The sequence below is a fragment of the Pavona decussata genome, unplaced genomic scaffold (assembly GCF_977016875.1).
Source record: "Pavona decussata unplaced genomic scaffold, jaPavDecu1.1 SCAFFOLD_124, whole genome shotgun sequence".
Taxonomy (NCBI): domain Eukaryota; kingdom Metazoa; phylum Cnidaria; class Anthozoa; order Scleractinia; family Agariciidae; genus Pavona; species Pavona decussata.
In genome coordinates, this window is record NW_028145538.1 from 460,553 (window position 1) to 482,583 (window position 22,031).

At 36.7% G+C, this 22,031-nt stretch overlaps 1 protein-coding gene across 1 annotated transcript in view; it reads left to right on the forward strand.

The window, feature by feature from the left end:
* Positions 1 to 4,188: 4,188 nt before the first annotated feature.
* The window catches only part of LOC146469332 (uncharacterized), a 45,738-nt gene continuing 27,895 nt past the window's right edge, over positions 4,189 to 22,031 (forward strand). The window contains exons 1-12 of the mRNA XM_085123360.1: positions 4,189 to 4,530; positions 4,665 to 4,795; positions 4,897 to 4,936; positions 13,426 to 13,457; positions 14,678 to 14,765; positions 15,004 to 15,086; positions 16,129 to 16,223; positions 16,921 to 17,020; positions 18,299 to 18,358; positions 19,695 to 19,734; positions 20,312 to 20,427; positions 21,578 to 21,674. Coding sequence (XP_084979486.1) covers positions 4,470 to 4,530; positions 4,665 to 4,795; positions 4,897 to 4,936; positions 13,426 to 13,457; positions 14,678 to 14,765; positions 15,004 to 15,086; positions 16,129 to 16,223; positions 16,921 to 17,020; positions 18,299 to 18,358; positions 19,695 to 19,734; positions 20,312 to 20,427; positions 21,578 to 21,674 — 943 coding nt within the window. The 5' untranslated portion in view covers positions 4,189 to 4,469. The remainder of the gene's footprint in view (positions 4,531 to 4,664; positions 4,796 to 4,896; positions 4,937 to 13,425; positions 13,458 to 14,677; positions 14,766 to 15,003; positions 15,087 to 16,128; positions 16,224 to 16,920; positions 17,021 to 18,298; positions 18,359 to 19,694; positions 19,735 to 20,311; positions 20,428 to 21,577; positions 21,675 to 22,031) is intronic.

Consider the following 22,031-nt stretch of genomic DNA (forward strand, 5'->3'; position numbering starts at 1 on the left):
ATTAGCCGTCAAATGGTTTCAAGTTCTTTCAGCTGCTCATCCCGGACTTGAGGCTCTCAAAGAATCGTTTTAATCGGTAAATCAGTTTCTATGTTCCCGAATATACACTTTGTGGTCTTAATTTGCGTGTAAACTGACATAACAACCAACTTCCGTCTGAAAGTACTTCTGGTTTCAAAATACTACTTTGTTTCTGATCATAACCTCCAGAACACAATTCATTTTAAAAAACGAAAAAACTTGTAGTGAACTTTAACTCATGGAAGGAATTTCCCCCGTGATAACCGTCAACGGTCATAGCTATACCCTCATTGAGATCCTCTTAAAGTACTTCTTTGTCTTTGCCAGCTGCAGACGTTATGACATCAGAACACTAAAATAACCAACAAAACATCGCCATCTCTCATGAACCCACTTTTCCCACTGTTTCGTCGATTTCTCTAGATTACAGGATACACTTACTCTTCGATTTTGGACAAAATTTATGGTTACCAGCCGCATTACTGAAACAAACCAAATATTCGTTGGCACTCACCCAGGCCCACCGATGCGGCAACACAGCTTCTTTAGAAAGTAACCCCCTCCCCCGTCCCCGCTTATCTATTTTTGTTCGAGGTTTGCGTGAATTGACTGATGTGGCTGGCGCGCGGTGGCTTATTACCGACGCTACTCCCTATTATCCGACCTCGTGCAGAACTACTAAACGATATCATTATAATACTGGTCAAGAGAGGATGTACCATAAACCTCTTTTTTGGATATGCAACCGTTCTTAGTTGTAATTGTTACAGTCTCCTTTGTGAACAACAAGGCTAGCTTGGTTGGTGATTTGGGGTTTAAAGTCTCCACACAAAATCTTATTTTAATTAAGTGAGTTTAGTTGCGATTTGTCTTAGAAGCTCACGATACTATCTGGGTGGCAGCGGCAGTCGCTGAATAACGGTTTTATCATTTAACTGTCAGACACATTTTTCTCCGATAAACCGAACAGTTTAACCAAATTTCTCTGAGAACGGAAAGTGGTGTCTCTACCGACAGATCAAACAGATAAACTTTAATAAATTACGTCAGCCGCGTGAGAGAGGGTCTTAGCCGATTACATGCAGGCCCTCACATAGTGGGCCCGGCAATCTGTGAGGCCGTTCGTCAAACTCATTGTCTTAGAGCCTGAAATAGGCCGTTAAATAAGATAGGAATCATTGATTGAGACAAACAGCTTTGAGTTTCGAGAATTGGGACGACACGAGAGTCGCCTCTCATCGATCAAGCAGGCATGTTACATGTAAGGCAGTGGCTAAGGCCAAATTTGGGACAAATCTTGAACAATGTTAACTCTGCAGAAATTTACTGAAGGATCATCAAACTTGGTAGTAGCTAGCTGAACAGAACTTGATGACTTCAACTCACTTCTAGCTTCAAGTTTTGAAATACGTGATCTGTTGTGACTGCGGGTTCCATGTCCAAACACGAAAATCGGAAATACACGACCCAGGCCTTAACATGTTTTGGAGCCATCCTCTTATCACTGAGTTGCTGTCGGTACAGTTTACTTATTCGGTTATGTAAGCGCCCTTCCCGGCCACCTTCTCTTCTGCCTCATTAGGATGCCATGAACAATTCTGTTTTGGGCGAGTTTCAGAACGGGCGGTATTTCAAGGGTCTTTTTCAATTTTGCCATATCAACTCTTTCCGCGAGACCGCGAGTTTATAGGTTGTCACGCGGTAAACGTTATGTTGGAGCGTTGAATAAAAGTCGAATCTGTTATCTTCTTTTGTGTATACGTGTCTGTGCGCTAATAGATTAATTTACTTTTAAAATAAGTAACAAGACAAAGGTGAAGATTTAGATCCTTTGCTCGTCGCACGCATATATTTTTGGTCCAAGAAACCGCATAAACCAAGTTCTATTTTTTCAATTTAACTCAGTGAGTTCTGCGCGCGGTTTATCGGAATTTATTAACGTGTTGTCTTTTTCTTGTCACTGATTCAGCGAGTGCGATAAAACATTTCAGTTCTGGGTATAAAACTAAACATGACATATATTTGATATATAATCCAATAAAATTCATCCACGTAATCACTATTAGCAAGACAAGAGAATTAGCAAGCTTACTGCTGCCACTCCTTCTCTGCCATAACACGCCTCAAGTATGGAAGAGAATTAAAAACATCAATACTAACTTAAGTGTTTTGTAGGACTTACTTAAAAAAAACGTGACCTGTAAGCAATTTAGGAAGTCAGTTCAGTAGCAATGGTTTACGATTCGGAGGAAGGAAAAAAAGTATACACACCCCTAAAAACATTAGTAACACGGGATTTTAACTTTGGATTGTTGCCATTGGAATGTATTGTTGTAACAAGTACTCTGTATAAGATATTGCTCACGCTGCACAGTGATTTTTTAAAATGTTGCCTGATATAACACTCTTTAGGTTGGCTTAATATTGGCAATCTGCTAAAAATTTCGAGCTGCTCGCGATTTTCGATCAATCTCACTAATTTCAAGGATAATTTCATGACAAAAACGAAAAAAAAAAGAAATAAAAAAGGAAAAAATGGGGAAATACTGAAACAAAGTTGCTGATCAACTCTATAAGGAGAATAGGGAATGGTCCCTTTAGTTGTTCTAAAAGTCCAAGAATGCTGTAGCTTATCGACATCCTCACTGCACCTGATTCTCACATACCGGCAGTGTTGCAATCAAGGGTCAACTGACCGTGTGAGAGCCTATATGAAACCTCAGGCTGTGGCTTCGTTTACAAATTTAAATTTTTTCCATAACTTCGTCAGTTTCTACTGAGATAACTCACATTTATTATTTTACTTAGGGTGACAGAGCGAGCGCAAAGCGAAAATCACGCGCATCCTCTGTGAGTCATTATACTGAAGCTCCGGCATATAAACCCTATAAATCTCTTGTTTCAGTGTAAGTACACAGATTTCAGCGTAATCTTCTCAAAATTCCATAAATTACTGACTGGAAAATCGGTCCATAATTTATTTGTCTAGTGTTGTACTGACAAACTACTTGGTAAAATACTTCCGACCATGTACGTGTAAATGGATGTTGGTTTAAATTTTTAGCCGCCCCGATGTCTTCGCTTTGTGTTCAGCTTCCGTCGGAAGCCCGTAAACAATGGCTAACAGTTGTCCGTCCAATCTCGGTTACAGGAATTGCGGAAATAACTTTAATTTTCTCTTCCACGTTGTTGAAAAGCTCTCTGGGTTGTTACAAACTTCTTTTTGAATTTCTCGTAGCCACGGAAGCAAGCTATAAACGATAAATTTTCTCGATACGTAAATACTAGCTACAGGCAGAGAAGAAACGAAATTCGTGTTGCATGCGTTTATTGGGTTCTCGCCAGAAAATTAAAAAAAAGTAAGATAGACCAGCAAAAGAAAAAAAAAAAGAAAAAAAAAAATAATAATAATAAAATAAAAAAATAAATAAAAATTTTTTGCAAATGCCTGAAAAGTTGCTGATGTTTGAGGTCTGGAACGCATGGAATGAAAATGACGGAAAACAACGGGCTTCTAAATATTTGGTGAATGGGAATTTGAAAGAAAAACATTACTTTAAACGCCAGCAGTCTGTGATTTGAGTGTTAATCTGGTTAATGATTATGGCCCACTCGTCGCTTGGACATTAAGAATATATTTTATCGAAATCAAAAAACCGCAACCCTTGATCATTAATTAAAAGTGGATCACTACTAATCAACCCAAATTGTCTGAAAATTTAAAAAATCAATATAACTAGACCAAACTGACTGAGTAAGTTTTTAGCAGTTTCGAGAAACCAAATGGCAAGATTGTGCGGCCAAAAAATCAAACGGACACAAACAACTCGATGAGACAACTGCCTGGTTACTTCTATTTCTACCCTTTTTCTTTTTCAACAGAAAACAAAATATAAACTAAAGATAGATATAAATCACCATTTAATTTAAAATTTCTTGTTTTGGCCTTTTTTTTTATACACATTAGTATATTTGGAAACAGAAGATTAACTAGTTACGTTCTTCCTCAAAAATTCATGCATGAATGTGTAGGAATTTCAAGCTCCTCTGTTTTTCCCGCCCCCCGAGGAAGCCAACAGGAAGTGGTAAATTTAACCGAGCTGTCAAAAAAACGCCAGTTAACCAATCAAAATTCGCTATTTCAGTCACATGCCAAAATAGAACCAAACCATGCGAACATCCTGTCGGCCGGGGACGATGGTCGCAAAAATGCTTTTCCGACCACATTTTCCGCAGGTCTGAAGGGTTTTATGACAGAAAAGATCTTGAGGTGATGTCGTCGATAAAATGCCAGAGGATGTGATCGAGAATTATCGATGATGCGTGGTAATTTGGGATCGTTTCGTTGCGTCAAGCTTCTTACATCGTCGATTGCCGCGTGCTCATTTCATGAACAAGCTTCACAGAAGAAGAACTGCACTTGAATAATCGATTTTATTCAGTTCGCCATGGCTGCCGTGGACGATATAACGCTTTTATTAGAAGAGGAAAAACCGCAGCACAGTTCGTGTATGGGAAAATTATTTGATTCAAACTTGCTTCTTCAGTGATTAGAACTAAAAGTTGGTTCCTTATCTATATCAGCTCCGTGCGCGCGCTAGTGCTGGCACGTGCGACTGATGGCGTGTTTCCTTTTCTTTCAGTCCACAAGCAGATAAAAGTCCTCAAAGACCAAATTTCGGAGCTAAGCAAAACGAATTATGAATTGGAAAGGGAGGTTCGACTCTTCGATCAGCGTATTGGCCTTCTTATAGCGTACAAGAAAGCCATAGAGGTATTTGTCCGCTATATAACTAAGCTGTACTTTTCGATTTCACATTATCGTCACATGATAGATACCCATTTCTGATATATTTTCTTGTTTTTTTTTTTCAGGAATCATCGGAAAATTTTATCGAAGTGGAAAGAAAACATGGTAAGGTGATATTATATCCGTAATTTGTGTATGAATATTTTATTTTGATCGAGTGTTGAGCTTATTTTCCCGCAAGGATATTCGTGACTCGGTATTGAAATTTAGCTGAACTTTTGCCCTGTAATATCTGATTTGTTCCGTAATTCCTTTAGCTTTTCATGCCATTTTGTATAAGCTTACTCTTTCTGATAATCGTTGACTGCATAAAGGAATCAAAATTTTAAGCTGTCGGTCACAGTCGTACATCCTAACTTTATCCGTTTTGTAATTTGAATAAAGAATGCAGTGAATTTGCTTTAACCGTCCTTACCTGCGAGACTTAAGCTTAATATTGAACGCAAATTTAAAACTGGCATTCATGTTTCGCGTTTTTCTCTCCTTTCTAAAGATATCCATTACTCGTTAAAACCCAAAAATGATTTCTGACACTAAAACTTTACTGCGAGATAAATGCGCATGAAATCCTCAAAGTTCAACTTATCTCAGTTGTCCGATCGGTTAGCTTTAATTTGGGTTAATTCCCTTTGATATATTCCCACATGCGATTTGTTATATCCTTTGTCCATTTTACCCGTAAATTAATTGTTCACACAAAAATATCTTGGTATTTCTCGAAGACAGCTGTCACAGAAGCCTGGTTTTCGTCATAAACACTTTGGCTCGGGCTGATCTGCCAGGTGTGGCCAGGCTGCTACAAAACAAACTTCCGTGTTCTAGGTTTTGCAGAAAGGCATTTGGATTTCCTTTTTAGGGGCCAGCGTTAGAAGAAGTGTAGATTTATAGCAGATATGCTCCAAGCTGGAGATCCATCCACTCTTCAAGGACCGGTAAAACTAAAAGCTTGAATGGGCACCTGCAACTCAAGTTCGGCACTTTACCACATATGCGTACAGAATTTTGCATTGTGATGAAAAAACTATAGTCATTAAAAAAAGTTTTGGAAACATTTCTTATAGTCAAATTCAAGGTTAATCCGTTTCTTAATCATATCAGTTTTAAAAATGGCATCAGTGACAAAACATCCTTTTTAGTAGGCCAAGGGGTCAGCACTACCCTCTGGGCAATGGTCATTAGTCATGCTGTATGGTAAGCTTTCTAAATAGCCGACTGGGCAAGGGAAAACGTGATTATTGGTCTGAGCATTCCAAGGGAGAGCTGGGAGGAAATGGGAGAGAAAAAAGATATTGCGATCTTAGCTGCAAACAGCATGTACAAATTGCCCATTGTACCAGCTAAGGGATGGCTGACATTAATTCTGACTACTTTCCTCACTGTTTTCCTTTATTTGGAAAAAAACTATTTGAACTTAGGCAAAGTGCCTCATTGGCATCTTTCAAACGCACCCTGAAAGACACACTATTGAGGCAGACATTTCCTTCATAAGCTTTAAATTTTAGTAAAATACCAGCATAAATTGTGATTTCGAGTTTTTATTGTCATTTTTGCTTTTATAAATTGGAAATAGTTTGTAAATAGTTCCTGAAAAACCTCACGAGGATGTTACTATTAAAGTTATTTATTTATTTATTTAAAATGTTTATGTTATTTGCGATGCACTTAACATTCAGTATTTCATCTTTTCAATGCACACTTTGCGCAAACTTGAATCAAACGCAGTGACCAGGCTTTTGGCCTTTGGCTTTGTTCATTGTTAAAAAATGAAAAAAGAAAAGAGTGACTTGGGGAATAATCCAAAACAATTGCTATAAATGTTGTTTTAATAAATATAGTTGCGTGACTGTCAACTATTCATAGAGAGTGAATTTTGAGATTACTGGCACTGACATTGTTAGACATCCTAGTAGTTGTTAAGGTTACCGTATACCTTAAAAGGTGTCTCGCATCCAAGTGATGTAGCACATCCGGTTTAAACTGTAGATACCTAAACCCTATATCAAATTAAATCTTATAGAGCTGGCTATCAAACTATACCAAGAATTTGAACTAAAATGAATTGTCGAATGTTTTAGTGCTGTTTTCTTGAATGAATTTTTTCACATGAAGGGGACACTTTAAAGGGCTAAAACTCAAAGGAAATTTGTTCGTTTGCCTTCAAATTTGGATGCTAGCTAGTTAAACAATATAAACAACAAAAGGATGTCTGTGAATTTTGTATTTCGAAATATTTTTTCTCTGAGAGTGATTTTTGTTCAATCCCTCCACATTTTTTTAATCCTATTTCGAAATTGTTCTGTAACTTTTCACTGCAATTGAATTATGCAAAACGCAGACACCCTTTTTTGGCACTTTGGGTCCAGAAACTGAGGAGCAAATTAAATTAGTGCAAAACGAAATTCACTTTGACTTGTAGCTTTCAAAAGGTGATTCGGACGCTTGCATTTAGAGGTCGTGAAAAATGCGACCAATCATTTTATTTCAAAATTCTTGGTACAGTTTGATAGCCAGCTCTAGAAGCTTTAATTAGATATAGAGTTTTAGGTATCTACAGTAATTAAACCAGATGGGCTAGCTACATTGCTTGGACATGAGACACCTCTGAAGGTATACGGTAACCTCAAGTCGGCAGCTCTGGTTCATCAACAATTGCTGTTGGCAGCTAGTTGAACGAAGAACTCAAACTTGTCACTGGTATCAAACATGATTGTGCATTTTTTCTTATTCAAACGGCTGTTTATCATTCTCTACTTTCCTTTACCCAGGCTTTGACTAGCAAGTTTTTTCCGAAGGCAATTTTTGTCTTTGTTAGTGGCATCAAACTACTTTGAATGTGATGTATCAAAAATAATATTCTAAGTTTACACTAATTCTACATCCCAGATGAATTTTGCCAGCGAAAAATGTCAACAAGCTGCTGGACGCCTAATTAGAATTATTGGATTATGGCATGTTTAGGTATTTACTAACTGGGACCAAAAACATTATTTTTGGTGTATCTTATATTGAAGAATTTCTTTTGGCAATCCCAACATTAATGTGATATAATGTAGTTAAATAAAATTTAACGGAGTTGCATGTAACAACAAAGAGTGCAAGTGTTGTTGTGACCAGCGGTGTCTCTTTGGGTGCATGCCACGTGCAGTCCACCTGCTCACAGAAAATACAACGTTCTTGCTGCATAGACCTAGCCAGCGTTTGCGTAGCGGTTTTTTGGCACTGGGAAGCTTAATCTGTTTCTCCCCCCCCCCTCCCCTTCTGTCTTTTCCACTGTTTTTTTATCAGTGTGATAGGTGCCTGTCTTCCCTCCAGGGCCTGGGGGCTCATGGCTGGTTTGCCAGAATTTGCCAGCCACAGGAGCAGTCTCAATCTAGGAGCTGGCTGCCGATAGTAGAAGCTCCAGGATAACTCAGGCGTCCAACTCCTACTTAGCGATGTGTTGTCAATGTTTTCTAACCAAAGAGTGAAAAAGTAAAAGGTTGAAAAATATGGTCTGCTGCTATCTTAAGAGCTCTGTGCACAGCAAACATTTTTCACAAATAAAATTACTAAAAAGAAATTTGGCACTGCTAAAACGGCTTCAACAACATACATGTAATTACAATAGAATGAATAAAATAATAATTAAAAATAGATTTTACTATGAAGTTAAAATATTGAAGTTACCCCTGAGTTCTCATAATTTGTATGCACTTATGATTTCTTGTCTTTTTTCTGAATATCTTACATTGAAGCTATATCAAGAACTCTTACAATGGTTGCAATATTATAGTGTATGTCTCAATATCATGCTTCCATTTCTCAAATGAAGATGGCAAAATCGAAAATGAAAGTTGGTGATTGATTGGTTAATTTATATTGCAAGATGAAAATGTATGAAGCACTTAACTGAGAATTATCCTGCGAGCAGAGGCCCTTCAATCTTCCTAGATAAGTCGGGAAGACTTATCTAGGAAGATTGAAGGGCCTCTGCTTGCAGGGTAACTGAGAATTTGACATGCTTTCTGATTTGCAAAACCCTGCCTTTTAAACAAATAAAAAGCTGCTTTTTTTTAATCTCTCTCCTGTTTCCTTGACAAAACTTCTTTTCTTTTAACTCCACTAAAAATCTACTTGATTATATGATCATATTATCTCTAAAAGCATCAGCATCGATATACATTGTAAATCAGCGTCAGGCAAATATTGTGATTGCATTAAAACCTTTCAGTATCAACATTGAAAGGGAGAGTTTTCATCAGAATAAGATTGAAATTTCCAATAAAAATTTATTGCAACAAGATTAGGTCTCTAGGAAAATTACAGTAGCTAATTAAAATATAATATTAAATGTCTCAACCATATCATTCTACTTGGTAATAATTGAAGGGCTCCGTGGAAAAAGGGCGTAAGTGACGATTTTGGCCATTTTTTTAAATGTCATCCAAATGAGCTGAAATTTTGCATGTGGCCTTTGATTTAATAGAAAAACGTTGCCCTGTATTTTTTTTCGCAAATTTCTGCTTCATTTTGAAGAAAAACCTCAAGCAAAAAACGCGTCGGCGTTCTTTGCATTCTTTTATTCATAGCGGAAACAAAAGAAACCGATTAATGTCTTTGTGTCGTAAAATCAACAGAGCGGGAAATATGAAGTTCGATATGAATAACAATGGTATTATAAACCTTTATTGCAATAGTTTAGTTGGTGTGTGCGGCCGTGGCACACTCGGTTAAGAGGGTACAACGCTGTGTGCGGGAGGTGCCCGGATCGATGTGTGCGTACTGATACTGTTTTTTTTTTTTCCACTCACGTTCTCTTATAATTTTTTTTTTACGTTTTTTCTGTTGTTCCTAAGTTCGTTCAAGACTAGCGGTTTCTTATCAAGTATTATTATGCCCGATGCAGCGTTTGTTCTTCCTCGAAGGCAAAAATTGCACCGTTCGTTGTTGTGATTAGCTAGTTCACATTTCCTTCCGTTTTTTTTTCGCTAATGTCAGCTTCGTTTTCTTGAAAAACATCAGCCAATTTTCCCTGCCAAATTTCCTTTCCGAAATAGCGGGAAGTGTAGCGTGCCGCTTATCGAAGAAAACAAACTTCGTTGTGGGTGGCTATCAAAATGTCTGGCAGCTGGTGAACTTTTCCGGCGAACCGCTCATAAAATGACCGACAGCACGATATCTTTTACAAAGTCAAGGCACCTGCATTTTGTAAGTTAAATAATGTTAAACTACGTTTTCTCATTGATAGCTAAAGAAGTAAGTTTCCAATTTGTAAAAAAGATTGTATCTGAAGCCGTCCGAGCAATGGACGAGCTAAAAGACACGGAACGAGCCTTCAATAATATTATGTTCCTGAAGGTTTTGCATGATGTCATTAAGTAAGGCCCCGTTTATGTGGAGAAAAGTTGTCCCGGGAAAGAGGGTCACCCTCTCAGGCGAGTCAACTTCAGCGAGCATTTATTTGAGAAAAAAGTTGACCGAGCCAACAGCCCTCGCGCATGCTCTGATTTAAGCTGTGATTAGGGACCTTAAGGACGGTGCCTACTAATACCGAAGTATTTTTGTGCGGTTTATGACTATGCAGGAAAAACAGATCTTAGCAAGGCCCCTTGGAATCCAAAAAAAAAAAAAAAAAAAAATGGGGGTAACCACGCATTTTTCAGAGGTAATGTAATTGTTCTCGGCGTGCGATCGGAAGCTCCGAAGAATTCCGAACTTTATCTCGAGGCCCAAACGCATCCAGACCCCGAAGAAGTCGACCGCGTCTAAGTTGTCCAAAATGTCAAACAATAAAATGACAACAATCAAAAGGCAAATCGTTATTCTTGTCAACATGATAATATTATTTGATGTGTGGCGTTTGGGCTGGCAGTTACATATATACCAACAACAAAATATATAATTAAAACAGAGAGAGAAAATGAGATAAATCGGTAGAGCGCTTCGGTAGCGCGATGGAAGTGCGTTAGATTACAACAACAACAAACAACTTAAACTTTATTTATTTATTTATTTATTTATTTTACAAATTGGAAACTTACTTCTTTAGCTATCAGTGAGAAAACGTAGTTTAACATTATTTAACTTACAAAATGCAAGTGCCTTGACTTTGTAAAAGATATCGTGCTGGGGTGTCAGTAAAACGCGGGGTCGGGGTCGGGGTTAGGGTCGGGGTCGGGGTCATTTTTTTTTTCTTTTTCTTTTTTTTATTTTTTCCTTTCTTTTTCTTTTTTTTTTTTTTTCAACATCACAGGTCATTTGTGGGTCAAATAAGGATTAAAGCCAATATGAAAAAGTTTTAAAAAGTCTCTAAAGCTTACTAGCTTAGGATAGGTCATCGGTGACAACACTCGATGCAGTTCCGTATTCTAGCGGACATTGGTTCCGTGAATTGACCACCTTTTATTCTTCTACGAGACACTATATTTCCTTGAACTAAGAAATTCTTGAACTAGAATGTGTATGAAATCATGAACACCCCCGCCGCCTTCCATGATTGTGCTCGTTTGTTACAGTCAATCCATGTCACGCGTGACTATTATTTCCGAGAATGAAATAAACATGCGTTCGAATTCCTTTGTAAAGCTCAGCATTTGAATGGAATGTAGAACATTTCTCTGGAAATCTTTCCGAAAACGACAATTCATGAATTTTTCAGCAGCGATGTTTTATGAAAATTATCTGACATCGGATTTCCATACAAACACTGTTATTTCAAGCCTGTTTGCCTACTCGTCAAAATGGCGTCGAAAACCGTGATAAGGCCTATTTACATGTCAGTTTTGATGTCGGCAATGAGATTTCAGAGTTCTCGTAGAAATTTCCCTAGTTTATTGACGGTATAAAACTATGAATTTTTCTTTATATTACAGCACAAGTATTTCAAGAATAACAATTGTCTCTAAAGTATTTTGAATCTTTTTTTTTTGTCAGTCAATGCGTCTTTTTTGGAAATATTTCCAGAGAAATGTTCTACATACTATTCAAATGCCGAGCTTTACAAAGGAATTCGAACGCATGTTTATTTCATTCTCGGAAATAAACGAGAAGGCGGCGGGGGTGTTCATAGTAAGTTCATGCACATTGTAGTTCACGAATTTGTTAGTTCAAGGAAATATATTGTCTCGTACCTTGTATTTTTTGCCTCATTTCGTTTCTTGGAAGAATAAGAGGCAGTCAATTCACGGAACCAAAGTCGCGCCAGAATACGGAACTGTATCAAGTGTTGTCACCGATGACCTATCCTAAACTAGTAAGCTTTAGAGACTTAACTTTTTTATATTGGCTTTAATCCTTATTTGACCCACAAACAACCTGTGATGTTGAAAAAAAAAAAAAAAGATAAAGGAAAAAAATAAAGAAAAAAAAATGACCCCGACCCCGACCCCGACTCCGACCCCACGTTTTACTGACACCCATCGTGCTGTCGGTCATTTTATGAGCGGTTCGCTGGAAACTTCATCGGCTGCCAGACATTTTGATAGCCACCCACAACGAAGTTTGTTTTCTTCGATAAGCGGCACGCTACACTTCCCGCTATTTCGGAAAGGAAATTTGGCAGGGAAAATTGGCTGATGTTTTTCAAGAAAACGAAGCTGACATAAGCGAAAAAAAAAACGGAAGGAAATGTGAACTAGCTAATCACAACAACGAACGGTGCAATTTTTGCCTTCGAGGAAGAACAAACGCTGCATCGGGCGTAATAATACTTGATAAGAAACCGCTAGTCTTGAACGAACTTAGGAACAACAGAAAAAACGTAAAAAAAAAATTATAAGAGAACGTGGGTGGAAAAAAAAAAAACAGTATCAGTACGCACACATCGATCCGGGCACCTCCCGCACACAGCGTTGTACCCTCTTAACCGAGTGTGCCACGGCCGAACACACCAACTAAACTATTGCAATAAAGGTTTATAATACCATTGTTATTCATATCGAACTTCATATTTCCCGCTCCGTTGATTTTACGACACAAAGACATTAATCGGTTTCTTTTGTTTCCGCTATGAATAAAAGAATGCAAAGAACGCCGACGCGTTTTTTGCTTAAGGTTTTACTTCAAAATGAAGCAGAAATTTGCGAAAAAAAAATACAGGGCAACGTTTTTCTATTAAATCAAAGGCCACATGCAAAATTTCAGCTCATTTGGATGACATTTAAAAAATGGCCAAAATCGTCACTTACGCCCTTTTTCCACGGAGCCCTTCAATTGCTAGATTTGCAATAGGTTTTATCCAGATTTCATAAGATTTATATGTTATACAGTAATGTAATAATGATGATAACAGTTATATAAGTTTAATATCGAGGAAAACCCTAGGCAACTGTGCTTTTATGTTTGCTACTCTGGGACTCTGGAACATGCTGTTTTTGGAGGCCATTATTTTGTGGTTTATATATGTATAGCTCTAACACCTTAACCAAGACCTTTTCATTCCTTTACTGAGTGATCTATAATTTTATTTTCTGTGTGAATGAACATTTTATGATGGTCTTCGTGTTTCAGATTTATATCATTAATTATTATTATTATTATTATTATTGTTATTATTATTATTATTATAAATTATTATTGCCTTTAAATAAGTAAGTATTCTTTTTCTTCATTTGCAGAGGTTGCACGCAGTGATGATAAACAGCAAGAGGTACAGTACATTGTTAATTATCAAAATGTTTAAATATTTCGCTTACAGAATCCAAGCTCAATTTTTTGCTAAACTACAGTTTGGTGGTTCACACTGGTGAGGGAATTGGAAACCTGAGGAACCTTCCATTCCAATGTGAATAAAAGAACAGACAGGATCACAATAAATTGTAAGCACAATGGAATTGGAATCTCAAGGATCAGGAACATTTCCTTTTTCTTCGGATTCCGCTTCTGATTCCGTTGCTTGCAATAAAGTGTGAATTGTTAAGTGGTTGATTGGAGTCGGAAGTCCAAGCTGAAGAAATCAACCAATCACATAGCTCATTCCCAATCCCTTTACGTAAGATTTAGAACAGAGAACATGGCAGCCTTCCACCATTTTGAATGAAAGCAAAACTTTTGTTTCTGCTTCCATCATTTTGATTCATACTAGGTCAGAAGATTCCTCTGAGTTTGACTCTGATTCCGATTCTGCTTCTGTCACTTCTGTCGCTTCACCAATATTGTTTACACATCCATCCACCTCCTGTTCGTTCCTGCTTCTTATTGACCTTTCGCGACAGACAACTTTTAATTAGTCACCATTAGTTTTTTTCCTGCTGTTGTTGGCAAAATGATATCAGCTTGGTAAGCGCTTTAAGCCTAAGTACAGGGTCTGCTATGTATTTTGGGCATTAGGATTTCACAGCCTGGGTCAGTTATCTGTCCCTTGGACTCCAAGGAATTAATTTTTCCTGAAACAACAGCCTTGTAGAATGTGGTGAACCATATTCCCATCAACATGTTTTACTGTGGACTTCTAGAAAATAATCAGTGATAAGATTAAACAAGGGCTGAGAACATGTTAGTATCCTTATCGCCCATATTACAATAATTGTGTACTTGGTGACGTAGTCTTTGAGCAGAAGTGAGGATGGTTGACTTTGTTTTGATGCAATTAAACCTCTGTCAGTGCTTTTCATATTTAGATCACAAAGTTCTATTATTTTAACTAGTTTTCAGTTACATACAAAAAGTGCTGAGGTTTGTATCAACACAAAGTCAACTCCAGCCTTGAATTTCTTCCACACCAAACCTAAGCACAAGATATAAGCATGAATCAATAACCAATTAACCAGGGACCAAAATTGTTCAGAATCCTTAGGAAAGCTAGAGATTACAACTTTAAAAGTCATGTAAGTACATTAAATGAAATATTTTGTTCTCTAATGTGTGCAGAAATATGGAAACCTGTTTTTCCTTCTCCAAACTGAGGCCTCCTATCTGGCTCAGCTGACAAGAATTGTCTCTCTTAACGAGATTGATGGTGAGTTTGTCATTTATTTGCTCTGGATGCACCACAATGGATTAATATCATACTTAGCCATGCCCTCTTTCTTCATTTGTTGCTGCTAACTGACAGCTATACAGCAGGTGATGTCATGATATCACCCAATTGCAGACTATATTAATATGACAGATATTTGCTTTTTTTTTTAAACCACAGCAACATGTACTGACAAAATAATGAAAGTGATGAATATTATTATAACTTGATTTTCCAGACCTGCTACAGCCAGTTTTGTTCTCATTATACGGCAATCAGTATGAAGCCAGGGAGGAGCATCTTTTACTCACTATGTTTCAGGTAGCATTACTCTCTTAACCTTTGTGATTGATCAAATGTTTACTTATTAATTTGTGGAATAAACTATCAAGTTCTCCAGAAACACCAGATGCTCTCTAAAAATGCTGTCTTGTCATCCTATGAGCAGGGTTCCAGTGGATATTATGTCCAGTTTTTGAAAAAAAAAAAAAACTATTAAACATCACCTGATTGTTTAAAATTTAAGAATCATTCCTCTCAGACACCTGTAAAATTTTCAATTTAGCTACATGCCCGTTTGACTGATTCACATGGTCCAAAGTTTGTTTGCTGAGGTCACTTGGGATACTTTTAACCAACATTTTCTGGTTCAACTGGTTGAAAGGCACATGGGATGTGCAGTTCAAACAGAAATTTCTCAGAACAAACAGACAACCTCGGAGGTAACTCCTCTTTTTCTGTTCCAACCAGTCAGAATGGATATTACCCTTCTACATGCATTTAAACGGGATTTCCATTTCCACTGTGTTGTCTTCTTGCACCATCATTACACATAAGTTTCTTGATCTGCCAATAAGTTCGCAAGTTTGGAACGAATGGAAAAGGCCTCTCCATTTGACACAGAAAGTTTTCAGAATTTCGAGCTGAAAATTTTGGGTAAATAGAAAGCCTGCCTGGGCCCTTCCTACCCACATAAGGAGAGAAGTAACTCCCTTCAGTATGTACCATGATTAGCAACAGGTTTCTACAATGTAATCTACACTGTAATGATATTATGAAGTTGGTACCAAATCAACTGGCTGGCAAAACATGGCTGGCCTTAACAAGTCTACAATATGTCAAGACCTTCATCAACAATGCCAGAGTCTTCTGAGTTTGGCAATGAATGGAAGATTGTGATGTTAGGCAGTGTCACCATAGTGTCTGGCTTAGTGCTCACAAACTAGAGATAATAATTTTTATTATTAAACAAAATGCTCTTTTTATTAATACTACTGTTTACAAGTTGTAATTTTTTTTGTTAAAATTTTCTGTGGTTGTGGATGTTTTAAACGTGGTACATATTTGATTTTTGTTCCTGTAGCTGGCCTTAAAGTATGAGGTTTCTGAATCTGAGACATTTAACAGCATCCTACGTGCGAACACGGCCATCTCAAGAATGATGACAACATACACAAGGTATTCAAATGTGTGGCTGAAGGTAGTTTAGCAAATTTAACAACAGAGTACCTGTGATTCCTTGGCGGCAGTAATCTACAAAATAATGTGGTATACATGCAATCATGTGCACATACCTCTGTTGACCACTGTTAACCCTGATCAGCATCAAATTTCTCCTTGTAATATCATATCCTAGCTATTTGAATAACTTCTCCCCAGTACTATTATAAGAAAAGTATGGGGACAAGATAGGAGAATTTGTTCTTTGATGTTATGGGTTAAAGGGTTAATTAAAAGTTAAGCCTGTTAATTTTTATGTAATAAGCCTGGATGAAAATAAATTCAAACCTTGCCCACAAGTTAAGTTTCTGGTACCTTTTGGAGTTTCGTTTAAATAGATGTATTTCAAGGAGCACTGCTGTCATTTTTTTTGTTAGAGTTCATCCCCTTCCTGCTTGAGAGAGTGTGAGGTGGGTCTACAGCTTATTCAAAATGTGTTAACAACCTCGATCTGTTAGTTACATGACATGTAACTAGCAGAGGTTGTAAGTACATTGCAAGTACATGTACATTGTACTTGATCCCTTTAGTTGGGTGGGGAACCTACCCTTGCCCTCTGCCACAACAAAACGTATTGGCATGAGACAACTGGGTCTTGTATAGTACCTATTTACTGACCATTCGCCTTAGTTCTGTTTGTGTTTTGTAATGTCAGGAGAGCGCCTGGTCAAGAGTACCTAAAATCAACACTGGGAGAACTTGTCAATGAGGTTGCTGAGCAGAAGGAATTGGCTCTTGAAATCAATCCACTGAAGGTATTACAGTACATAAAGTGAACTCCTGTTTTTGTGGACACCCTCAGGACCGCGTGTTAGTATCCTTAGTAGGGAGAGTCCGTAATAGCAGGAACTTATTTTAGTCAAACGTCTGTAATCTATTTTTCCCGGGGATTTATATACTGTCTGTATTATGGGTGTCCGTAATAGTGAGGTGTCCGCAAGGCGAGAGTTGACTGTATTATTAAGCTACATATAGGCCAAGGGCTGGGTAGATCATAATTCTTTGTTTTGGCTGTCTAAACTTGCAGGCCAATTCTGTTCATGATTACCCTGTTTCGTACCCTTTGATGGCACTGGATGGTTCACTGGCTACCTTTAATTTACTTTTTTTAAAAATTTGATTGAAACTCTGGCAGACTATTTAATGTGGAATGTTACAGAGATACTTATAGAGGAATAGATCAAGAGGCTTAATTAGTTATGTCACCAAGTATTTTGCGGCTTAATTTAAATATCTAGGACATTAATCAGTGTACAGCCTCTTGTACTAGAATCCAGGTACAAAGCTTCCACTTAAAATTTAAGAGTCATTCTCTTGTGTGTAAATGGCATTGTGGTCCGTACACTCGATGTGCTAAATATTGCAAAAGTGTTAATTTAAGCAATCTTTAGTACAGCTGTACTGTCAATCTCCTGAGAGGTCAGTCAGGTCACAAGCTGATCATTATTATTTTTATGATCAGCATCAGTGGTACAGTAGGTACTGTAACAACTCTGGTTAAATGAAAATGACTACCGATATATTGAAACACCTATTATAATTAGTGCAAAAAATAGGTCGCGCCAATTAGTTGCAAATCGTTAATTTTTGTTTTTGTTAATTTTACTTGTGATTTCTTTACCTCCCCTAAATTCTATTTGTTCTGTCTTTGATTGTGATACCTGTAATAGTATTAATTTTATCCTTAAACAATATTTTTATTGTGAGTCTGGCCCGCCTAGATTATTTCTCACTACCTGCAGGCGAGTCTCCCTTTTTTTTGCTAAATTTTTCAATTTTTGAATAAACTTGAAACTTGAAACTTGAACAGCCCAGGTTTGTCACCAATCCAGAAGGTTTTAGTACTTGAATGTTCTTTAGGGCATATGGTCAATTATTAACAATAATTCTTTAAAGATTGGTGCTAGCTTAATAATAAGGGGTAAGAATTACTTATTGGATGCAGGGCACTTTGAACCCTTGTGGTGGTAGTTACCGGTATTTAAACTGTGAATGATACGAAAAGGCTAAAAGTATTCTTTTTTGTATTGCAGGTGTATACTGAAATTTATGGCAAATCAGCTGATTCGTCTGGGCGGTTGACCATGGAGCAAGTATGTCTGCTTTGTCTAATTATCCCACAACTCTTGTACAGTGTATTTTAGTTAAAGGGGAAGTATCACGGGAATTTGGTGTTAAATCAAAAGCTTCAAAACGTTTTTTTTATCAACAGAAACCTAAAAGTATTGCTCAAATTTGTTGTAAATTATCGCCCCAGTGAACTTAGACTATCGGCGAGTGTCTCTGGCCACAGATAGACTGGGTTAGAATGGACTGCAACTTGAAAAACGTTAGGCTAACTGTTTTCAAGTTCTCGCGTTTTCGCTGCCAAAATGCACCAGAGCAGGTCATGAGTTATTCCTTTCAAGAATTGAGTTGATTTCTTTTTCTTGATGTTCTAGGATTATTTTGTAATTAAGTGAAGGTGCGCACGTCATACTGTACTTACATACATACATACATACACTTTATTTCAACTTGAATTATCAGAGTAGCTCTATTGAGCTAATATCTTTGAGTAAGAAAAATATGTTATAAATTAATTAAATTATTACAATACATTAATTAGAACACTAAGATACTAAAATTTCATTTTCTTTATGGCTATCTTAAAATCTTGTAGTGATGTCATTTCTCTCATACTGTCTGGGAGCAAGTTCCAAATTTTTGCATCATCTTTTTAATGACAGCTAATTTTAACGCCTCCCACTCTGAGGGCTGTTGGATTTCATGGGATACATGTATGAATCAAATCACAAATTAAACAAATTCTTCCCATCTCATAATTAGGCCAAAATATCTCATAACAAGGCCAAAAGCTGAGAAGTTAGGAGCCAAAACCATTTTCTTGGGCGCCCCAGGCTATCAACCCCCTGTTTATTGATTCATAGAAGAAGAAAAAACTTGAAACAGGTTACAGATTTATAAAGAAAAATTCAAAAATCCCCCCACAAAAGAAACTACAAAAATAGAATCTAAATGTAATAAAATACTATATTATAAGATAAAATCTATATGTAATAAAAAACTTAATTAATATATTATATATATTTTATTCAGTAATAATGCACTAATCAAATGATTAACAAAGAAAACAGATTAATTTTTACAAAAAAAAAAAAACAGAAACTACAAATTCAAATAGGCTGGATCTAAATGTAGTAAAATACTATATTATAATATAAAATCTATATGTACTAAACCAAAATTAATATAATTATATTTTTTATATCAAATGGAGTAATAATTCACTGATCACATTATGTGTTACATTATATCTGATAGAATTGAGTTACTATTTATTTATAAGTGGATGCTTACAGCCTTGTACCTAATGTTTATACATCCTTTTTTTTTTTATTTTATTTTATTTTTATAATGTATTTATAGGCTTTGGACGACTATGAAGTTAAAATGATGATACGAGAACATATCCTTTTTTATGATATTTTTTTGCAAATTATTAATTCTAAATAGGTGTGTATCTGTCTTTTGATTTCATAACTTTATATTATTATTGGTTAAATATGGCCTTCATTTTGAAGGCTTTATCACCATTTTTCCCATGAAATGGACGCTCATGTCTACGTTATCTCTAGAAAACAAAAGCCACCAACAAAAGCAGTGTAACATTTTTTTTAATTTAACTACAAGCATTAAATAAATATTATTTTTTGTAAAAAGAATCAGACGATCTATCCAAACAACACCGTTTTTAGGGTGATTAACGTAAATCTTAATAAATCTGACTGATTTGTCACATGAGCATAATTTAATGGCCTTAGCTCCCACAAGTCTCCTGTAGCTCAGTGGTAGAGCATCCGAACTAGTCTAGCTTTGACTCCTGATAAATGCACTTGGATTTTCTTTTCCCAAGTATGCCTGTGTCACTGACTGCAGTGAATAATACATCTATCTCTATAAATCTTGGTGCAAAAGGCTTGGAACTCACTTTACAGGGAATAAAATTATAACTTCATATTGAATTGCTCCTTAACACTATCCAAGCATTACTAAGATTATGAACATGACATCAAAGTTTGTCAAGGCCATCACAGGATCTCTGCTTGATGTTCCTTATGGTATTAGGTGGCTGTGCAGTGCAATTGTCACCTTAGTAAAGGTAAGCAGAAGATTAATTATTATAATTATTTTGTTGTTAATTCCAGTACATTGATCCTGCTCTTCCCCATACAATTTGCACAGTAGATTTTGAGTCAGCTGTAGATATAAATTAACTTTAATGAGACTTTAGGCTCTAACAATAAATGTTAACTTATGAAAATGTCATTATTTTGGTTATAGTGTTGCAATTTGTCATTTCAAGGCTGATTTTGTTAAATTCTTCTTTGCAGTTTCTATTAAGTTGTTAAGTCACTTTGAGAACTGGTCTCTCATTAGTTCACATAACATATAATCATAATTCACACATTAGTAAGTAGAAAGATGCAGTTACATGTATATATTTAACCCTTTCCCGCCCAAGAGTGCCATATGGCACAAGAGGCAATTATGAGCTCAGTATTTGGTCAATTTGTGTTAAATTTGTACAACCAAAAGATCTTGGAAAGATCTACAAATTGAAGGCATAAAATCATACCCCCCTCCTATATGAGACTTGATTTACCACCCCTCAAACTTTTGGAGTTTTTTTCCTTTGTACGTGAACGGCCCCGTTGAAATCTTACAGCAAGCAATTCAGTGAGAGCTGTACATTAAGCTATAGTTTAGGGGGGGTACCCAGTATGTACAACAAATAAGAAAATTTTCAATGTTTTTCTTCTTTCGTTTTGGACTTTTCTCACTCTAACATGTGACCTCTTCCATCTCTGTTGGTGTGATTTATAGCACACCCCAGGAAATACCTTTTAAATGGTATATCACATGTGGTCTCCCAGTTCATAGTTTGCGATTAAGAAAAATTCGGAATTTCCCTTGGGCAGGAAAGGGTCAATGATTAATTTTGTAATCAATTCCATATGTTGAGTTTTAATACTATTATATATCTATTCAATTTCCATATGGGCCATTGTCAGGAGAAATACTTTTCATAATTTTTATTTCATTCCACTTGTTCATTGAAAACTCCAAAGGTTATACCTGCCCTAATACTTTTACATGTAGGTATTATTTGCGCACTATGAAAAGGTGTACTGTACCTTTTCTGGGAAACGAAGGACATGCATGTATGGGTCATCTGCATGCAGGCCCTAGTCATTTCATTAATTAACTAGACAGTGTTTATTAAAATATGAAATTTTTGTTTGTTGTAGGAGAAGTATCCTGATGTCACTGACATGAACATTAATTCTCTCATTGGTGGATTTTTTCTTCTGAGATTCTTAAATCCAGCAATTGTCACACCAAATGGTATGATCTGAATACTGTATTGACCTGACACGTATCTTTATACCACAGAACTTTTGGAGAGATGATTCAACAGAGCATTGGAGATCGAAAAAGCTATTTACCAGGCTTGAAGATTAAGTGAAAAATAAAAAGTTTTCAACAAGTTAGCTAGGTTAGCCTGCCAGCCAAATGTCTCCCTTTCCCCTCCACCTTCAAATTTGCAGTTTTTTTGCCAGGCAGTTAGACTCTAAATACTTGTTGATTGAGTGATTGGATCTTGGGATGCTTATCTGGCATTCACCATAGATTTTGCAGAGGCGGATGACATCATCACCAACTTGGCAAAATAGAGAGGGCCTGGGATCAAGATCATCAAGC